Source organism: Notechis scutatus, chromosome 3 (genome assembly GCF_049901735.1).
Source record: "Notechis scutatus isolate UNSWTSFEM ecotype Mainland chromosome 3, rNotScu1.2, whole genome shotgun sequence".
In the NCBI taxonomy this organism is placed as follows: domain Eukaryota; kingdom Metazoa; phylum Chordata; class Lepidosauria; order Squamata; family Elapidae; genus Notechis; species Notechis scutatus.
Window position 1 is genome coordinate 185,591,168 of NC_142011.1, and position 20,826 is coordinate 185,611,993.

Here is a 20,826-nt window from a genome sequence, read left to right on the forward strand (position 1 = left end):
ATTATAATATTTAATTTCATTGTCTTCTTTTTCCATTTCAATAAAGTTTGTAGATCTTAGCAATAATATGATCATCATTAGTACAAAGCTGTACATCAAATTCAGTATTATGCTTTTCAAAACTTATAATTCATCTTATTCAACTTAAATCTTGCCATTTAAGAATTATAACCTAGTCTACACTTCTTCTAGTTTACAAAATAAGTATTAAGTGAAATTCTTAATTGATCTATGCCTAATGCAGAGCTCAATAGTTATGGGCCCATTTGATGGTGATGACCACAGGATAAGAAAGATTATTACTTGGAATATAAGAAGCATAAATGGTAAAACATGTGAATTAACACATGAAATGAAATAAAATAAATATGTTACATGCCTGTGAAAGTTGGAGAAATGGGATGGATAAAGTAGATCTGGCGTTCATTTCCTTGTGTGTAATTCACCTACTCTGCTCCATTTGGAGATTCAAGAATGATGGAGAATGATGGTTACCTACTTAGAAAAAAGATCTGCTCCTTTTCAATATGTATTTTAATATGTTCATATAACAAAAAATTATATAAATCTAAAATTGTGGTTTATTTTATTTATAATTTAAGAGGATTAATTAACAATATGAAACAGTAAGAAGCTATAACATGAGATAGACCATTATTTGGTAGTATGAATAATAATTTGGAGGGGGGAGAAAACTGGATAGGGAAGAAAAAGAAATAAAAGAAAGGAAACAAATTTGAAAGAAAATAGAATTACTACAAAAAATTCAGGTGCTGTATGAAATTCAACTGTTAGAATATTAGTCTCCCAACAGAATAAATGGGTAAGTGAATGGATCCAATCTCATAATAACTTTAAATTAATGTTATTGTTGTCTTCAAACTTTTGAGTTAGCTTTGAATTTGAAGAAAGTAAAGAAACTGTTTGATTTCTGCCATCATAGGAGAGCACTGAATTTGGGAGTTCTTCGAGATCCTGGTTCAGAAGTTGAAGACAGACAGTACCAAATAGACCTCCAGTCCATCAACATTGGTACTGCTCAGTGGGAACAACTAAAGCCAGAGAAGGAAAATTGTAAAAGCAGGGCCGTGCCAGAGAATGAAAGGAATTCTCAGAATCCAGCACTTGAATGGAATATGGCCAGCAGGTAAGAATCTGCTTGGAAGTGGTGCTTTGTGGATTCTAAACAAAGACATAATGGTAACAGCAGCTCATAGATTTCAGCTAATTGGCTTTTTTTATTTATACATAGGAGTGTATGTTTCATTCCATTGCAAACACGTTTTCCATGAGCTAGGATTCTGAACAGTGCATTTCAAACTGTTTATAGAATTGTTGTACAATAATCATACAGATATGGTTATGACTATATTTCTATAATAGCTTATTATAGCCATAAAGTAACATGGGCCAAAAACTGGCATTCCTATTACTAGTCCTTTGTACTTTTGTAAAAGTTTGAACAGAACTAGTTTAGACATTTTAAAGCCAACAGACGACAAAAATGTTTTCCCCCAATTGGCTTGAAACCAGTTTCTGTGCTTCTGTAAATGAAAACAGCTGCTGTTTTTGAAATGACAAATTTCTGTTGATTTGTTGATATGCAAAAGAGGGCTTCCAACTCAAATCTAGTTAGAAAGATTACATTGACATCTTCCATTTTTAGTTCTCCATTTTGCATTTTGATTATGTTGCTACAATAGTCTTTGATTTTGTTTTCAGTCAAGGGTCAAACAGTCCTTTAAAGATATGCTATCCAGCATATACATATCAGTGGATGCAAAAGACATAATTAAAATAATGCCTGTTGAAAAGAGTCTGTATCAGTGCAGTTCTGCAATATTTTATGTAAAGTGGGGGGAGCCAAACATCTACCTGCAAAGGCTATGATTCAGGAGCATAAAACTTTTTTCTAAGGTTTTAGATCAAGTGGGTACATTTTTTCCTTTGTTCAGGTATTTTCCCACGTCATTGTAGTTGTGCTTTTAAAGTTGTAGCAACGTTTCGGCAGAATCTCATCTGCCATCATCAGGCTTCTGTATAGTGTTCATCTGTGTATATATATATTGTATACACAAGCCTACAAAACACCTGTCCTACAGTTTCCTCATGAGGAGTAGTCATCCAGAGCACCTGTGGGCAATCTCCCATCCTCTCCTTATCCAAAGAGGTTCCAAAGAAACCTATTCATCAATTATTTGGTCTTTGCTGTAGTCGAGGCTGTTTTCAGTTCACAGAGGCAGAGCTGTCTTCAGTTCATGTTAACTCCCCGAGAAGCCAAGTTTGGTGGGATTTTGTTACACACACACACACTCACACGGCAGCTAAGGGATTCTTTTTCTGCATGTAGTATGTAGCATTTATGAAGTTAAGTTTACAAACACATCTTTTTGAACACTGTAAAGATAAAAATCATCTACAGCAGTTAAATAACAGTATTTTTTATAAAATATATCTACATTTTTTTTAGTTTCAACACTGCTGTAATTGTAGTTTCAACATCACTTCCCAAATACAATATAAAGTCTTTGGTATCTCGATTTGAATAGATCAATGATAGCATTATAAATGACCTGGAATGCCTTTTAGCTACTATTATTATTATGGCTGGTCACACAGTCGACCAGATGTTTAGACTACATTTGGCATTTTTATCTATCTAAAGTCCTTCCAAAAGGTGAAGGATTTGGGATAGGCAGAAGTTGTTGTTCAACGATATTAAATGTATCACTGCAGGTTATTAGGTGTGTGTAACCTACATAAACATTTAAACATCATCAAGAAGATTATAATAAGATAATAAAATAATAGTGTATTTTTCTGTGGATTAGTATTTTCATGTTTTTTTCCTTTTGATTTATGCTGTGCCTTGCTACCCTTGCAAATTTGGGAGAAAATGTGCTTGAGGTTTAGTTCAAAGTATACATGTAACATTAAGGTTTATCTAATGAAGCTTTCTAAATATTCCTCTAAGACAGAAAATCATAGCAGGTTTCACTGGGGAGCTCTGATAAAAGAATATTATCAATTTCTGTGCCTTGAGATTTCTGGCAAAATTTACCTATGTGTTTAATTGTGCAGGGTCTTGTCGATTTAGCAGACAGGCATGAATATAAGCTAGAAAGAAAAATGGATTCTATTTCTTTAAAGGCATTAATTTCATTCATTCTTCTAATAACTTAATTGATAGTTTCTTCAAGAAATAAGAGGAAAGAACCGTTTTATTCCTTTTCTGTTATAATGTTTACATGATCAGTTTCTTTTGTAGTACAGAAGAATAATGTTTGGAAATGAGCACCAAATGAACACTAAACACCAAATTTCTGTTAAAGAAAAAAAATGTCACTTGCATCTCTAATACTTAGTTTGAGGGGACATATTCTGGAGCATTTATTTATTTGTTTTCTCAGTACTATACTTGAAACAAATGTTTTTTCAAAGCAGAGTGTACAAAGAAGAGTCATATATTTTAATATTTCTGAATTGCTCCTTCTGTTTCAAAGATAAATATGTAACAGATGCCTAGGTGATCATACCATTCCTCACTGATGATACTCACATGGGCAACACTTGCACCAAATTAATGGAACGTTAAAGTGTAGTACTGTGTAGGAAAATTAGTAGAGAAAGCACCGGTTTATTTCTTGTTATCTCTTTAAAGTCACTGGAAAAAACCTTCAGATCTGAAGATAATGTCTTGACTTCAGTTTATTTTAACATTTGCATTAATTCCAATACCTGCTTTAGCCTCTTTTCTTAGAGAAACATTTAAATATCCTGCAAAGCTAATTTTGCTGATTCAGAAATGGGTCCCAAATAAGCAGTGAAAGTTGAATGGTCCTTTCTTCCTCTGGATATCAGTTAATGTGACTATTTAAAATTTTATATAGGACTTAAAATATATGTTTATAAATATATTTATTATATATTTTCTAATGGAATAGCATTTATATGTTTATGTTGGATATTGGTGTGTGTTGTGTGTGTGTGTGTAAAATATTCTCTATATACATATAATGTTCTCTGACCTTTATTGTAACAGTATTTTATCCTTTATTAATTTGTGATAGTTTACAGCAGAAATTTTTCAGTAGTGTTGCTAGGTTAAGAAATTAATATTTACAAATATGAAGCAACAATCTTCTGACCATAAAACTTTATCATTTAGTGTGCAATTATTTCATTTCATTTTTTAGCATAAAACACCATCAAGAACGAAGAGCTATTTTAACTCCAATTTTAACAGACTTTACTGTACGGGTAACTGCAGCGCCTGCCATCATTTTCACAAAAGTAATTTCTCCAGAGAATTTACACACAGAGGTCAGTACCAGATATGAGATGTTTATCACTGAGCTTTATATCTGCACATTTGTTAATTAAGAGGATATATAAAATTGTGTTAAAAATACTGTGTGGTATGCACTTGTTGGGCCAGAACAGAAAGTCCAGGCAGAATTGTTTTCTTCCCTGCCTTCAACATTGTCACCAGATCTCTAATGAATAATAAATTCTGCTTTTAAATTAAGCACATGCTGAAAATTGACTTGATTTAAGTTGAGATGCCAACCGCAAGGAATGCCATATTCCATGCCCAAAATTATGTTTTCGTCAGGCCTCAAACCTGATTTTTGAAGATCAACTAAGAATCCTTAAATGTCAACATTGGGAAAACACGTCATTTAGGACCTGAAATGATAATTTCTTTTGTAAGAAAGAATGTTAAGGCATAATTTTAGATCATCCAAAAGAAATGCAATTTCAAGTCAGATTATTTTCTTTTTAATTTTTTTTTCAAACTTTCATCAAGGAAATTTATACCATCTTTTTGGCATCCAGCTGCTTGTTCCCCACAGCTCTGGTCAGTTCATTTCAAACTTTGCACAGAGGTTTGGGATTTTCATCCTTTCTGGAAAAGAATTGTAGCTGTGGTACTTGAGTTTCTATCACTGGCGATGGCCAGGAATAGAACTGAAATAGAATTGAAGGCCTCTTATAACGCCTGCCCAATTCCAATCCCCTTGGCCCCAATCTCCACAGCTTTATCTTGTATTGCATATCTGCTGAAAAAAGAGTTTGAAAAAAAAAAAAACTAGATGAATAGGGAAAGCATGTACTAACAAAGTAACAGATGAATGTTACTGTTCCTGTTGTTCAGGAACGTAAATGCTTTAGCTGTTTTAATTTTTCTTGAAACTACTCCCTTGGATATTCAGTAAGGAAGGGAGAGATCTACCACAGATTACTAAGGATGAATATGCACATTTTTTTTTAAACAAGAGGATATGACTTCCTGCTTAGTAAGCAAATCTGTTTGTTTTTCTCCTTTCATTAATTTCTAAAACATGGTCATGATTGTTTTCTTTGTGTGGGGGTTATAATAGCCAGGGGACAATGGTCATTTATCTATGCTCCAAATGTTAGCAGACAGCTACAAATTAATTAAATCAGTTATCTGTGAACTGCAAAATACAGTTTCACTATAAACTAAGATGTGCTTGTAGACTCAAATACATCTTTGTGAGAAAGAAGAATTACAATTTTCTGCCAAGAAAATGAATAAGGGTTCTTGACAGCCCAGAATTTAATACAACAAAGAAACAGGACCTCACACACAAATACATGAAACAAAGAGAAAGCAACTTAATTGTTAAATATCCTGTTTGGAACCGTAGCTGTATGATGTTCCATCACTCCTCCACTTGATTTAATTTTATAGATGGTGCATTGTGCTTTTCTGCTGAAGGAGATAGAGAAAATGTTAATAAACGATTTAGAAAATATAAACAGTTTATATTGTTTTTCTTAAAAATAAAATTATATAAATGCCAAGAATAAGCTGATAACCAATGGAATTTGTTTTGGAAACTTGTTTCTTTCATAGGAAATTTTAGTATGTGGCCATTCTTTGGAAGTGAATATGACAACAGGTCTGGATTTCTTCCTCAGTGTTGCTCAGTTGCAGCTCCTCCAACAATTAATGCAGGATAATATGTCTGGATTGCAGCCTTCCAATAAAGCTGCAGAGGTAACTTCCATTGTTGATTGACTTTTGGAAGCAACTGTGTGCTTCATCATCTAATTTCTAACATTTTTATTATCGATAGCATATGCTGCCTAAATATGTGTTACACATATCGTGATTATGTCTGAAAGTACTTCAGTATAGCGTTCCCCTTTGGAATATACACTAGTCCTTGACTTACAACCACAATTGAGCCCAAAATTTATGTTGCTAAGTAAGAAATTTGTTAAGTGAGTTTTGCACCATTTTACAACCTTTTTTGCCACAGTTGTTAAGTGAATCACTGCAGTTGCTAAATTAGTTGTTAAGTGAATTTGGCTTTCCTATTGACTTTGCTGGTCAGAAGGTCACAAAAGGTGATCACATTGTCCCGGGACATGGCAACTGTTGTAACTATGAACTGGTTGTCAAGCATCTGAATGTAAATCACATGACCATGGTGAGGCTGCCCATGGTCATAAGTGTGAAAAATGGTCATGTCACTTTTTTCAGTGCCTTGGTAACTTCGAACAGTCACTGTTGTAAGTCAACAACTACCCGTATAGGAATGCTGTCTTCTGTATGTATTTTCTTGGCTGAATTTTGTTTATCTGATCATAGGAAAGGAAGAGTTTGGTTTCATTCTTTCCAGTTATTGGCTATAGTAAAATTGTTCCAATTGACCTGTGCATTTGTACAATTGAGGAACAAGCAAGTAGTTAGTAGTTTAAACCATAGTTAAACTTTTCTCTAATCTGAGGTTCAGTTGAAGCATTGGAATTGTGTTATCAGAATTATTTTTTCCCATTCTACCTATGACACATCACCTGAACAGGAGCACTAATCTCAGGTATATCACATACAGGTATTGCCCATAATAATCATGGTTAGCTCCATAAATGCTGTAGTGTTTGTTGGGATATCAGTGAAAACCAGGTTCTGTGAAACAAATTGAGAACACTACATAATGTACTTAGGTTGAGGTTTGATATATATCAATCCAAATCCTATTCTCCCAAAAACAACAACACTGTGAGGTGAGTTGGACTGAGACACAGTGGCTGGTCCAAAATCACCCAACTAGCCTTCATGGCAAAGGTGGAACTAGAACTCACAATGTCCCAATTTCTAACATGGTATCTTATCCACTAAGCCAAACTGATTAATCTTGTTCGAAACATAGTTTTCTTTCCTCTTGTAAATCCAAACCTAAGAAGTGTACTTTAAGTTTGAACATTTCTATAGAATAATATCCTAAACTTCATCTACTTTTTTCCCCGTTCAAATAAGCCGGAATCATAAACTTGAATTTGCTTTTCATTACTACTTAGGCTTGTTTCTAGAGGTTCCAGTGAGGTATCCTAGTTCTTACATTGCACTAAACAAAACAAAACATACACAGAGCTTTTTGTGTTTGCTTGACTCTGCACCCCAAAGCATTCTTAGAAAAATTTAAATGGTTACTGGTCCAGAGTATTATTTCAATGTGTGCCCAGCGGCCCAGGAAAAGAATAAAAAAAAGGAAACTGAATATCATAAAGTTTCTTGGGTATGTAGAGGGATTGGCAATATTTCCATAATCATATTTCGAACAGCAAGCTATACCACATCAGCTGTTTTATAAAGGCACAGTAACTGTTCATTAAATGTTCTCATTTGTCTGAAAAACTGAGGACTCCTTCATTTCTTGCTGGGAATTAATTAGAAATAATTAATTTGTTGGCTTGTTTTTGATAAGCAGGACTTCTAAAATAGTCTGATTTATCATTGCCTATGAACAATGCTACTCCACAAAATTATTCTCTTACTAGAAATGATTACAGTGACTATAGTCCAGCAAGGAAGAAGCAAAGCAATTTCTGCTCATTGGCAGTTTTTAAGATTGTCCCTTTTAATGGCTTCAACATATAAGTAACCCAAAACTGCTCTTCAAGTTCCATTTCATGATAGAGCCTATTTATACAATTCCTCCTATCCTGAGGTGTTATCATTTATTTTATGGCAGAGAACCTTTGTTTCATTTTCACTCCCCCACTTAGACACTCTCGGAATGATGAGCATCAAGAAGGAAAAGAAATAAAGCCAACATTTTATTTCCTTTGCTATATATTTCTCAACTCCCATTAGGAGCTCCTTCGCATTTCTTTTCCCAGCAAAGGAAGACCATTTTCTATCATCTGCAAACATATCCTCCAACACACAGTCTTCTGAGACCTCTACAAATTCTAAGTTCAAAGAAAAGCAACAAAATTACTCAGAGGACTTGGCTGATTTATGATCAAGATTTCTGAAAGATATACAAAGAGAGGGAGGGAGAGAGGGAGGGAGAGGGAGAGAGAGGGAAATGCAAAGTCTAAAAGAGGACATAAATCTGCAAATGTAACACCATGATGTAAACATCAGCAAAAAAGGGACGTTTTAGGACTTCATAAGAGATCATTACTAGAAATCAGATACTACTATGCAAAGCAAAATAGTGCAGGGACCAAGAACCCTTCAGATGGAGTTAATGGTTTGAATTACAAATTTCTCAACTCCTGTTCAGTTGTTTGTACTAACTCAAACCTTATCGCTAATTATTCTACATAATGTTGCATTCACCTGAATTTCAAACATCACTTAGAAATTTTGTGGTACAACACATTACAAAGAGGATAAAAGTTGAAGACTGAAGCTACATTACAGTAATTGAATAACAAGTTTGTTTTTAAAAGTTGGCTAACTGATCTGGAAGTAGTAATTACTTTGTTCACAAATATCCAGTAATCATCATATTAAACCCACTTCCAAAAGGACCATATGTAAGAAATAGTATATGTATACTTTTTAAACCAGTGTTATAGAGTAAATTAAATGTTTATATTTTACCAAAATAAAAAACATATTGTGTATAATGTTAGAGAGTAACCACATAATTAAGGCCAAAAATGGCTCTTCTTTGATCTATGTAGGTGCTAAAGGACAAATGTTATTTTATGTAAATGTAAATTTCTGAATTTTCCAGTACTTCCTATTACAGTTCTCAGATCTTTATTCTTGTACAGTTGTCTTATTTTGATTGGACTTACTTTCCTAACATTGTCATTCCTTTAGTTTAATTTTGCTTGTTTATCTGTCATTGAGATTAAAGTATTTAAGCAGAACAAGAGACTTTTGTGGGATCATTTAGTTTCAGTTAACATAGCAAAGATTTTAATTTTGTTATGCTAAAATCCAAACATTAACTTATACATCACCAGGTAATACACAATTGAGTTAAATCTTCTTGTATGCTAGCTTCTGGAAAAAATATTTGTACATTATTGAAGGTACAAATTTACTATTCCAGAATAGTAATTTTTTATTTAGAAAATTAAGGAAATTTAGGGAAAATGAATCACTTCTGTAGCAATCATCCTTTTCTCTTGCTATTGGGTCTTCTCTGTATGTATCTATAATGAAGTATGCAAGATCATCAGAATAGTTCTATCAAGTCAAAAATATTACAGAAGTTTTCATTAGTTTTGGCTGTACCTTGTGTGAAAGAATCCTGGACTGTATTGAAGACCAAAGGATATTGTACAGCTACTAGGCTTTTGTAAATTTATTTATGTACTCTATTCTACCTAATCTGATAGATCAAGGACTATGTTCCATTTAGTGTTAAATTTATTTATGCACTCTATTCTACCTAATCTGATAGATCAAGGACTATATTTCATTTAATGTTAAAGAAACAATTTCAAGTGAATAATAATCATGTTTCTTCTTAATTTTTAATATTCTTGACATATCCATGAATCCCTTTTATACTGTCTTATTATTATTATTTACTTATTATTTTATCTTTATTCTTATTAAAAGTACCGTATCAGTAGATCTCAGGATAAGTTAGATTGTTCATAAAGATTGCAAGCAGATAATATAATTCAGTAAAAGAATTACAAATTCTCAGAATAATTCAGAAGAAAAAAAATTATAAACTAATTTTTGCGGATAATTTATAGTCTATGATGGGCTAGTTGGGGAATTCTGGGATTTGAGGCTCATATACCTTTAAAGTTGCCAACTTTGAAAAACACTGGTTTATGGGCCCTTGTATTCTAAGCCTGGTTTTTTTTTCAAGCTGATGTAGCATCCTCAAATCTTGCAGCTGATTTTCAGAAGCAAAGCCATGAATTTTCATCAATATATTTTTAGGTATTGTAATTTGTATTTGAGGGCAAAATAAGACACTGAAAAGGTATGCAAAGGCTCTATTTTGTAAGTGCTGAAACTAGTGAGATGGGAGATAGCTCTTCTCAGACAGGGAATCAAGGCTGAGAAAATAATGGGCAAGAGCAAGGTAATTTAAGAGTTGGGAGAAAACTCTTAAATTTTAAAATGGAAGCGTACATGTATACATTTCTGTGTTTTGTAGCAAGATGATCTTTTGAACTGTTATGATAGCAAATATATCGACTGGCATCATGTCCTTGAAGTTTGTAGTTCCTGAACATGGCTTTGAATTTCTGGTAGTTTAAAGCTTAAGTTCTGAAGAAAGGAAGGAGGAGCGTTCTAAATTTTGTACTGCATTGAACAGCTGCAGTCAGAAGCTACGATGTACCAGTTGCAGCAGTTTCCTATTTCAGAAGTAGACAGAGGGGCAGTTGATAATACCAGGAGTTTCTTGGTTCTATAATGATACACAAATACCAGATTTTTACGGTATCTGCTCTGAGGAGCAGGTGTAGAACCACTAGCTGTCTGCAAGTACAAAGGAGACCACACACTTATTTATAACCAAATGCAGATCTCACTGGATAAGCTTCTTGAGTCCCTTTTCTGAGTTATGGGGAGAGTCAGTGGGCTTTATTGCAAGAGGCACATTTATTGGAATACAACAATTGACACCTCCTTGGGGGAATTTTTCCATTTGTTTGTTTGCAAATCTAAGGTCTCTTCCTCTTTAATCTGAATAAAAGTTCCCATAAATTGGGAAGAGTATGTGGTTTTGCTAAGAGAAACTGTAGTATGCTAAGGGATGGGGAACTCTTATATTTTACTCATTACAAATTCTTTCATATTCATCACAGGATATTTCTATGTGGCAGTTTATACTTTTCTTAAAAACTACCAATCTAGCAAATGCCACTACCTAGCTTAAAAACTGAACTTTCATTTTTGCAATCTTGTGCAGTCAGAGAAAACTACATGCAAAAAAACCATCCAGCTGACTAATAAAAGAATTCAAGAATTGACTCAAATAATGCTTGTTGGTTGCAGTTTAGATTCTCTGTATCTTTTGGATTGAGGAGAATAATGAGAGAGAATTAAGGCAAAATTTAATTGCAATAAAATGGGGAAATTAACCTGGGCATTGTGAAACTGACTAGAAGAATTAAGAACGGGTTCCTTGATAAGGTTGCCTGTATTCTTCCCTCCTTCCTCCAATTTGCATCAGTTACTTGGCCCCTTTGTAACCAGTGTCTAGGAAGCTCTTCTGAAGCAAAACAATATCAGAGAAATAATAAAAAATATTATTACATTTATATGTCACTTGACCCTCAGTGATCTACTCAAGTTCCATATTGTTAAAAAAGAAATAAATAATCTGGACTAGTCACATTTTCATTAATTAAAATAAATTTTACTTAAGATCTTGGAAATATTAAAAAATTGTATATCAGTATGTCAAGGTTCTGACTAGCGAACCAAAGCAAATCAGAACTCTGAAGCTGGAATCTTCCACAAAGGACTTCTTTATTGGGTACATTTAATCATGCCAATATGATGTATCCAATAATCCTTTGAGGAAGATTCCAGTCTCAGAGTTCTGGTTTGCTTGGGTTTGTCAGTTGTAACTTTGACGTAGTAGTTAATAATTTTTGCTAAATATGTGAACTACCTGCATTGGCAAGTAGTATTTAAGTGATATGAATGTTCTTTGGTCACTGATCTATAATGGCTCATGGCTCTATTACATATTCAGATCATTATTACATAATTCCAAGTAATCCTATTGCTGGATAAACTATATACATTTGTTCCTAAGGACGTAGTCACATATTGTATTTCCTATTTGCATAAAATTAAATAAATCTATTCCAGTTTATATTACATTCCCAGAATTCAGTAATCTTAATTTATACTCACTTTCAATAGCTCCCATGGTGATGGATGTTGTAATTAAAGCATAACTTTCACCCTATGAAAAAGCAATATAAAATCAGATTTGTGAATGTACGTTCTCATTCATGTGATTGTGCCTTTAGGTAGAAAATCTAGATCTGCTGAAATATAAGTACAAGTAGGCAAATCCCTTTTAAAGATTATTGAGTCAAGGTTCAAGAAAGATTGAGTTACTTCACAATGGCTTCTGCAGAACATTTTGAAGATAAGCAAAAGAAAGTAGTATCACAATTCCAAAATAAACCTATAATACTGGAGAGTTTCCTGCTCTCTCATAACTTTTGTAGTTCTTTAAATTTTTCATCGACTAGATACAGATTTCTTATTGTCTTTATTATAGTTGTATCATAAAGTTATTCTGAAGTCCTGAAGCCCGATCCTTAGCAATTTTCTCTCTGCATTATTGATGTAAATAGATTTTGCAGGGACTTGTCCAGACAGTCACTGAGAATCTGATATGATTAAATCAGAAGGAAAAGAATATACAAGCAGTAATTTTATGCAGCAAACTCCTCGTTTTGTCTGTATATTGTCATAAGCTGTTTACAACTGCATGCCCAAAAACAACATGGTGAGGGGCTGCTGTGGATCACTACTCATATAGTACCTACTGAGAGTCACCACAAAAGCTCTGTTTGAAATTGTTTTTACATGATAATTGCCTTACAGCAAACCATTATGAGATGGCTTGCTCTGGGAAACAGCTGGCATACAGAATCAGTTCAAAGACAGAATATTTTGAGGAGGGGGTAGCAAAGCATGTGGCAAGGTTGCATTCTCATGAGAAGCTGGCATGCACACAAAGCACTGTTCCGTGGAAGCAGTTTTAAGAAGCCACTTGAAAACTCTATATCATGAGAAGCAGTCCACAGAAATACTCCATCATGTGGCATGACCACATACAAAAGCAGCCTCCATAATGTGGTGAGAAAGCAGCAGTTAGTTTTTAAAATGCAACGCAGGCTTGCTTGCTTATTCATTTAGCACTATAGCTTCACCATTTTCCTTCCTTCCTTCCTTCCTTCCTTCCTTCCTTCCTTCCTTCCTTCCTTCCTTCCTTCCTTCCTTCCTTCCTTCCTTCCTTTCTTTCCTTCCTTCTTTCTTTCTTTCTTTCTTTCTTTCTTTCTTTCTTTCTTTCTTTCTTTCTTTCTTTCTTTCTTTCTATCCTTCCTTTTTTATACAACTCAAAGTGACATACCTAATGCTCCCTCCTATTTTCCCCACAGTGGCAACCTGTGAGGTGGGTTGAATTATGAGAGAATGACTGGCCCAAATTCGCCAGTCAACCCCATGCTGGAATCATTGTCTCCCACCATTACACTCTCTGAAGAAGTTGTTTTAGTGTGAAACCAAACATAATGTTATTGAATATGATGTCATAAAATACTGTAATTCTGTAGGAGCTTCTCCTACCTATACTGATTATCGTTCTGTGTTTAAGATATAATTTTTTTTTACTTGAGATGTATTGAATGTTCATCCTTGAACCAGGAGAGACAGTATATTGCGTGTTCATCTTTAACTTGTTAAGGCCTAGACAAGAAAAGACAAGCAGTGCAGTCACATATGGAATCTTTAGGACACTTACAAGCATTTGTCATTGATTTCTGTGCTGTGTATGAATAAGGTAGCACATATATTTGATGGCAAAGTTAATCATTCTGCAGCTACATCACGGGCAGAGAAAGAAACTGAGAAACTAATCACCTTAACCTATCAGGCTATAAAAGAGAGAGCTGGAAAGTTTTACTGTCAAACTTGCAAGATTGTAGTCCTACAATAAAGTAGAACTAGCTCACCTGGTTTTGTTTCTCAGCCAGTCTACCTGGAAAGGCTGACAAAATCTGAGTTTGAGGGGAACCCCAAATTCCGGGTCCCAAAAGAAATTTTCAGTAGTTCATAAAATTGGTCTTTGCATGGTAAACAGCCTTCTTGGTCAAAGCTTCAAAGTACAGGAATGGATGTTAGCTTTACTAGCTGGAATCGTGAAGCATCATCAAAATACAGTGCTGGCTTCAGTGGTTTGTAAGCTAACCATCTCTGTTCTCTTAAATATCTAGCAGCAGATAGCACTTTAAGCACTTATTAGTTGGCAAAGTAAGCCACGACAATTTAAGGTAGTCTCTTTTTATCTTTCTTCTTATAAAAATTAACAGTGACTCTAAATCCTTAACTCACAGTTTTCAGATATAATAAATCCTCCCCTTCCCCAGTGATCTTGCATTTTTATGTTATTTCACAAGATAATTGTTTGTTTCTGAAGTTATGTAATTCTTTGTTGATAAAGACTTAACATTTACTTTTTTTGGTTGTAAAATCTCACATACTGGCTCATGACCAAGATAGTAATTGCCCCAAGGGGATGATTTTCCCTTAGAAAAATGTTGGAAACCCAGGTAATGAAAAATCTAAAAGATAAATAAAGTACTTCAGCCAAAGTACATTTTTCTAGCTTTTTAAAAAACTTAATCTAATTATTTTTATTTATTTTCCAATGTGTTTGAGAATTAACCCATATGGATCAAGCAGTTTTAACCTGAGTGTTAAGTGCATGATTGGGCTCAGTCCAGATTTCGTTTGATTATCTGAAATCAGCTCTTTGTTGTGGGGATAGTATTTCTTTTGTCTCTAACTTTAATATAGTAGCCTAAAATTCTGCTCAATGTCTTTCAAAGTCTATCAGATTATTACATAAAATGTGGCAGAACTTTGTAAAATTCAAAAGGCTAGTTTAGTAGCTGGAGTTTGTAATCTTCTTTAACTCTTCAAATTGTAATTTTTAGATTTAGGAGAAGAATAACTAAAATTAAAATTGTAGATATTGTGTATGGCAGTGAATGCAAGCAATACATCTCACAAATTAAATTTTTAAAAAGTTTTGCTGACTCCATAGAATGCAGTTATCTAGATAGGTGCCTTGTCTGTGCAAGTCATTCCTCTTGGTAAGTTAAAAAAGTAATATATTTAGGAAACTGGTCAAGCACAATATATACTGAAGGAAGTAGCCAGTGTTTATACTAAAATATTACACATATGTTTTTAAAATGAAGAAATGACATTTTAATTTTCTTCCATGTGATATGTTATTTTTTTTTAGTGTCAATGATATATGCTATTAAGAGAAAGCCAGTTTGGTGTAGAAATTACATTGCTGGTCTAAAGATTGTAAATTCTAGTCTTCCTTTAGACATAGAAGCCAGCTATATCAGTGGCCCCCAACCTTTTTTGTGCCACAGCCCAGTACCAGCATCACAAAATGATCCGCGGCCCGGTACCGGCATCAGCACGCATGACAAGGCAAGGCGAGTCGAGTGACCGGCCAGCCAGCCGTCCCCCGCTTCTCCCCGCCACCTTCAACTCCTCCTTTGTACCTTTGTCAATGGGCTTCACTTCGGGACGGCTTCGGGACAGTCGCTTGGCTCACCTTGCCTTGGGTGCTGAAAGAATGCTCGCCCCTTAGTTTCATTCGAAGCCCCCCCCCTTCGATGAAACTAAGGCGCGAGGATTCTTTCAGCACCCAAACGCTGCTTTCCAACCGGAAAAGCTCACCCGGAAGAACTTTCTCATCAAACAAGATGGCAGCGCCCAGCAAACCGGAGGCCCGGTAGGAAATGTTCCACGGACCGATACCGGTCCGCGGCCCGGTGGTTGGGGACCCCTGAGCTATATGGCTGACTTTCACTCTCCCTCAACCACAGGTTGTTGTTTGGGAAAATGGGAGGCTGAAGTATTACGTACACTGCCTTGAGTTCAAAGGTGGTATTCAGCAGGTTCTGACCAGTTCTGGGGAACTGGTAGCGAGTAGTTCTGAGAACCGGCAAATACCACCTCTGACTGGCCCCGCCCCATCTATTCTCTGCCTCCCGAGACCCAGCTGATTGGCTGGGTCTTCTTTGATTGCCCTGCAAAGGAGAATGGAGCTGGAAAACAAGTTAGTGGGGTAGGGAGAGAATGGGGATTTTGCAGTAACCTTCCCCCAGGAGTGGGGTGGGAATGGAGATTTTGCAGTATCCTTCCCCTGTCATGCCTACCAAGCCATGCCACGTCCACCAAGCCAGCCCACAGAACCAGTAGTAAAAAAAAATTGAATACCACCACTGCCTGGGGTTGGAAGAAAATGAAAGTGAATAGCAACAGAACTTAAACTTATATTCCTTCAACCCTCTCTAAGCAGATTACAAGTCAGCATATTTCCCCCCATAATCTGGGTCCTCATTTTACCGACCTCAGAAGGATAGAAGGCTGAGTCAACCTTGAGCCATTGAGAATCGAACCCCTGGCATTCAGCAGAATTAACTTGCAATATTGCATTCTAACTATTGCAAATCACGGCTTTTACAAATGAAATCAAATGATTCCGTGGTCAGCAATTGGCCTTTAAAATCTGGCCTATTTTTTTTTCGTGACAAGCACTTATTTAATTAACCTTAATCAAGTTAATTAAACTTGAGCCTTTAAAATGAAGTAGACATGATGCTAGTTTTGGCACTTGTGGGTCTTGCTCAAAGAACAGGTGCAGCTGTGGTTAAGATGGTTTTTGTGCAGGTTTGTCTTGTAAGTCACTTGTGCCTGTTCCTGCACAGTGAAGCTTTGCTCATAGTGATTCATGCCTTGGACATCTCTGGTTTGAATTACCGTAATGCACTGTACTTGGGGCGACCATTGAAGAACATTTGGAAGCTGCAGTTGATCCAAAATTTAATAGATTTAAAAAGCCACCCAACTCAAACAGTGTGACACTGGGCAGCATGCAACAGAAAAACAAACCAGAAACTGGGAGGAAAAAACCAAATATTATAAAGAAATAGATTATATAAATATAAGGTGGCAACTGGATACAATAAGTAAAAGAATAAAAAATGGACTCCATTCAACTTGACCCAAAATCCTGGGAAAAATACCAAGTCTTAAAAGCTTTCCTAAAACAGAATTGGGTGCTGTTGTATGTTCTGAAGAAGAATATTCCAGAGCATTTCAAGGGCAACCATCAAAAAGGCATGTGTCCTGAATCTCACGAGGTGGCAAAATTTAAAATAGGAAACCTGAAGCATGATGTCCCTCTGAGACTCCTTGGGGTGGCAGATGTTTGTGGGGGAAGGTAGCCCTACAAATAACCCCATCCTTTGTCATGTACAGCTTGGGGCTGACTGCCTTTCATTATTTCTGCTCAACCTCCAGATCTATTCAGGAGAGCATATTCTGAGTCCCACCATTAAACAATGTCATCTTCTTGGACCCAGAAGTTGTGTCTTATCTGTGGTAGTGCAGTCCTGTGGAATAGCATTCCTCTAGGAAACCCAAACCTCAACCCTGTTTGCCTTTTTCAAGGCTTTGAAGACTGTTTCCTGAGGCTTTGGGGCCAGATGGTAAGGCAAGCCCTGCTGTTGATGTGGTTTTTCGGATTGGTTTTTGTTTTGTTTTGCTTTAACCTTGGACGTCATGGGTTATATGCAGATGTTTTAGTAGTTCTCTTATACACCACCCAGAGTCCTTGTTGTGAGATGGGTGGCCCTACAAATGATAAATAAAAAATTTAAAAATGTTAATCATAGAGATAAAAGTAATATCTACTACATGTCAGAATACTGATAGTATGAGAAAGTGCCGAGACCTTCGGGAATGGAAATTGGGAGTTTACCTTGACCTGACCTTGTCACCATTCCAATAAAGTCCCCCTTTCTGACATTGCTCAGCCTTTCAAAGAAAGCTTCTTTTGGCAGTAAGAGCATTTTCTTTTGGCTTGTAAATAATAGCTTCAGAGGTGAAATCTTTGCAGGATTACAGATTACAGATGGGGATGAGAGTTGAGCTCTACAATGCATCTAATGTTGCAAAGCATCTACCTTAATTTTTGAAATGATTTCTTCTCGGTCCCTAGTTTTTTGTTATATCTCCCTTGATGAAACCTTGTGGAGAAAAGATTGGGCAGCCTTTGGTGTTATTTACATGGTGTTTGTAGATTTGTTTACTATACTTTCATACAGCCATGTTCCACAAGGATAGGAAAATTTCTTCCCACTACCTCTTTTTATCCTCTACAATCCCACTGGACTCTCGATTGTTTTGCAAGAATGTGCAGTACTAAAACATTCATAAACGTTATTACTAAAACAATAATGAAAGTCTAAAAACATACTAAAAAGACTAAAATCCAGGTGTCAAGTCCCAAACATCCTGCAGAGCAAATAAGATTCAGTGGGAGTCATTCCAGGGGGCTGGTGATGCTGCAGGAAATAGGAGCCTCCAGCTGCTTTCCCTTTTCCTGGCAAGATCAAATTGGTTGGACCAATTCAGTTGGGGGCATCTCCCCCTTCCCTTTCCCCCTTTCTTCCCCCTTGCCCCTGCTATGGACTAACACAGATATAATTGCTTTTTATTTGGCTTTTTAGGAATTGCTGCTTGTATAACATCTACAACACTGTACATCAAACTATATTCAAAGAATTAATCTGGTTCAGCTGTTGGACAGTTAAAGTTACACTGAAGAAAATCTTAATGGATAATATAGAAATACATCCTATTTGGATGGGTGGGAAACCTTATCACAACTGAAGGAAAACATAAGCCAATAAGAAATGAATAAACTGCAGAGACATGTGTCACAGGATTCTCAAGCATCTGTTTCTGAAGTGATGGGAATGATTCCATGGTTGAATACCTGAGAATAAATTTCAAAATTTAATACATGAAATAATATACATGAAATACATGGAAGGATGAGAAATGTTATTATTAAAACTTGGATATCTGTAAAATTGGCAGATTTTTGTTATTGTCTGAAAGTGTTAAAGCCTAACTATGCTATCTGAAAAATACTATTTGTTTTAACATATTTCACAATACCATTTAAATAGTTATGTGCAATGTTATATTCTGGAAGATTAACTTCTTATAGTTTTCAGGCAGTCATGAAAGAATCCTAATATTGTAATGTATAGTGGTATGTAAAGCAAACTAATGGAAACTAAAATAGATGCAAATCGCAATTCATAATACCGACGTAGAAAATTAGCCCTGCCTTGAAATATTAAACCCTGAATTTTTTCCAGGATTATATTTTTACAGTAGAGAAAATCCGAAACTTCTAGCTAAAAATCTTAAATATATGCAGAGTTTAGAATTGCCAACTGTTAAAGAAATCTAAATGTTTATGATTATAGCTTCTTGCAACATAATGGGTTATTCTCCATTTTGTTCTTACCCTTAACTTTCACTTTTTGTTGAACCAGATTGCTTGACTAGCAATTTCTATTACAATATGGCAGAGGAATAATTGAAATTCAAAACTAAGAGATGCATACAAATAAATAAATAAATAAATAAATAAATAAATAAATAAATAAAATTCTGCATTCCTTCTAGAATGTCTTCTGATTTGGAATTACCACAATCTGTCAATACCCTTAGAGTTGTGTATTTCCCATAATAAATCATCCAACTAAAATGCTTCCATTTCAGAGCTAGAAAGTTAGTTTTTCTGCAATCCTGGTTCGCTGAAATAAATAATCAGTCTGGAACAAGGAATGAGACAGTTTGACATTTAGGATTTTTTTTTCTTTTTGCTTGTTGGTAATGTGAACTTTCCCACGTAGGATATGTGTATTTTTTTTAAGTTGATGTTTCTTTCTAAATGGCATGAAATGACAAAATACTGTTTTCGTATCTTAAAGCAGTGTTGTATGTTATATTTGGACTATGGAATTGATGGGCAGCTCCAAATATATATGCAGCACTTGCTAATGTCCCCTTGTATAATTGTTGACCTGTACAGCTGTCAACCTCATGTGCACATATACATAAACAGAGACCACTTCATTTTCCCTTCTACACATTTCTGTTTATTAGAATTTGGGACTGCTTCTTGTCATATCGACAAAAGATTTCTGTACAAAATATTGCAGTGATATCGCCCCAAATTTTATCTTTTTATTTAATCATCAGCATGCTCTCTTTAGTTCTGTCCTTGTGGCTTGTAACAATATTCTCTTTTGAATATCTGTAACTCAGGGTTGAAATAAGGGGTCCTCAGTGCTGTTTCTTGCAGTATGTTTCATTGCCCAAACTAGGTAAAATAATCAGTGCTAGTCCTTGTGATGTTAGCACAAGCAATGATGATATTATCTAGTTTGGGTAATGAAATGTCTGCAAAAATACAACCGCACTCAAGAACAAGCACCTCTCTTGTGGCTTGTGTTTCAGTATATAGGACTTTTGTGCTATTTCAGATTTTCAAGGAAAATGTTCTTTTAACTAGGAACCTATTACCTCCCCTCTTCCTCCTCCTTTGTTATGATGATGCTCTTATTAGTTTAATTAATTGACATGCCAGCTAATGTTTCCAGACCCAGTGAGGCTTACAGAAACATAATAAAATGCAACAAGAAACTGCATTGTATGAAATATCCCACATTTCACAGCTGATTTATTTTTTGCCTTCCTTGTCACCTGGGGGACTTTTGAAGGGAAAGGGATATTAAAACTAGTGGGTTAAACCAGTTTGTTTGCATACTGCACCCGGTAAGAGCATGGTTAGGCAATGAGTCAATTCACATGCAGCAGGCAAGTTAGAAATTGGCAATGGTACTGATTAAGAAATTAATAGCAGATTTCAGCACTATCATTTTCTGCTGATATACGTATGGATGAATAGTGCTTCGACTCAACAATGGAGA

General features: G+C 35.3%; 1 protein-coding gene across 5 annotated transcripts in view; it reads left to right on the forward strand.

Moving 5' to 3' along the window:
• VPS13B (vacuolar protein sorting 13 homolog B) overlaps positions 1-20,826 on the forward strand; it is a 319,343-nt gene that overhangs the window by 176,915 nt on the left and 121,602 nt on the right. For all 5 annotated transcript variants that reach the window (XM_026690439.2, XM_026690425.2, XM_087962041.1 and 2 more), the window contains exons 31-33: positions 944-1,147; positions 4,197-4,323; positions 5,885-6,028. In XM_026690439.2, the coding sequence (XP_026546224.2) occupies positions 944-1,147; positions 4,197-4,323; positions 5,885-6,028 (475 nt within the window). The remainder of the gene's footprint in view (positions 1-943; positions 1,148-4,196; positions 4,324-5,884; positions 6,029-20,826) is intronic.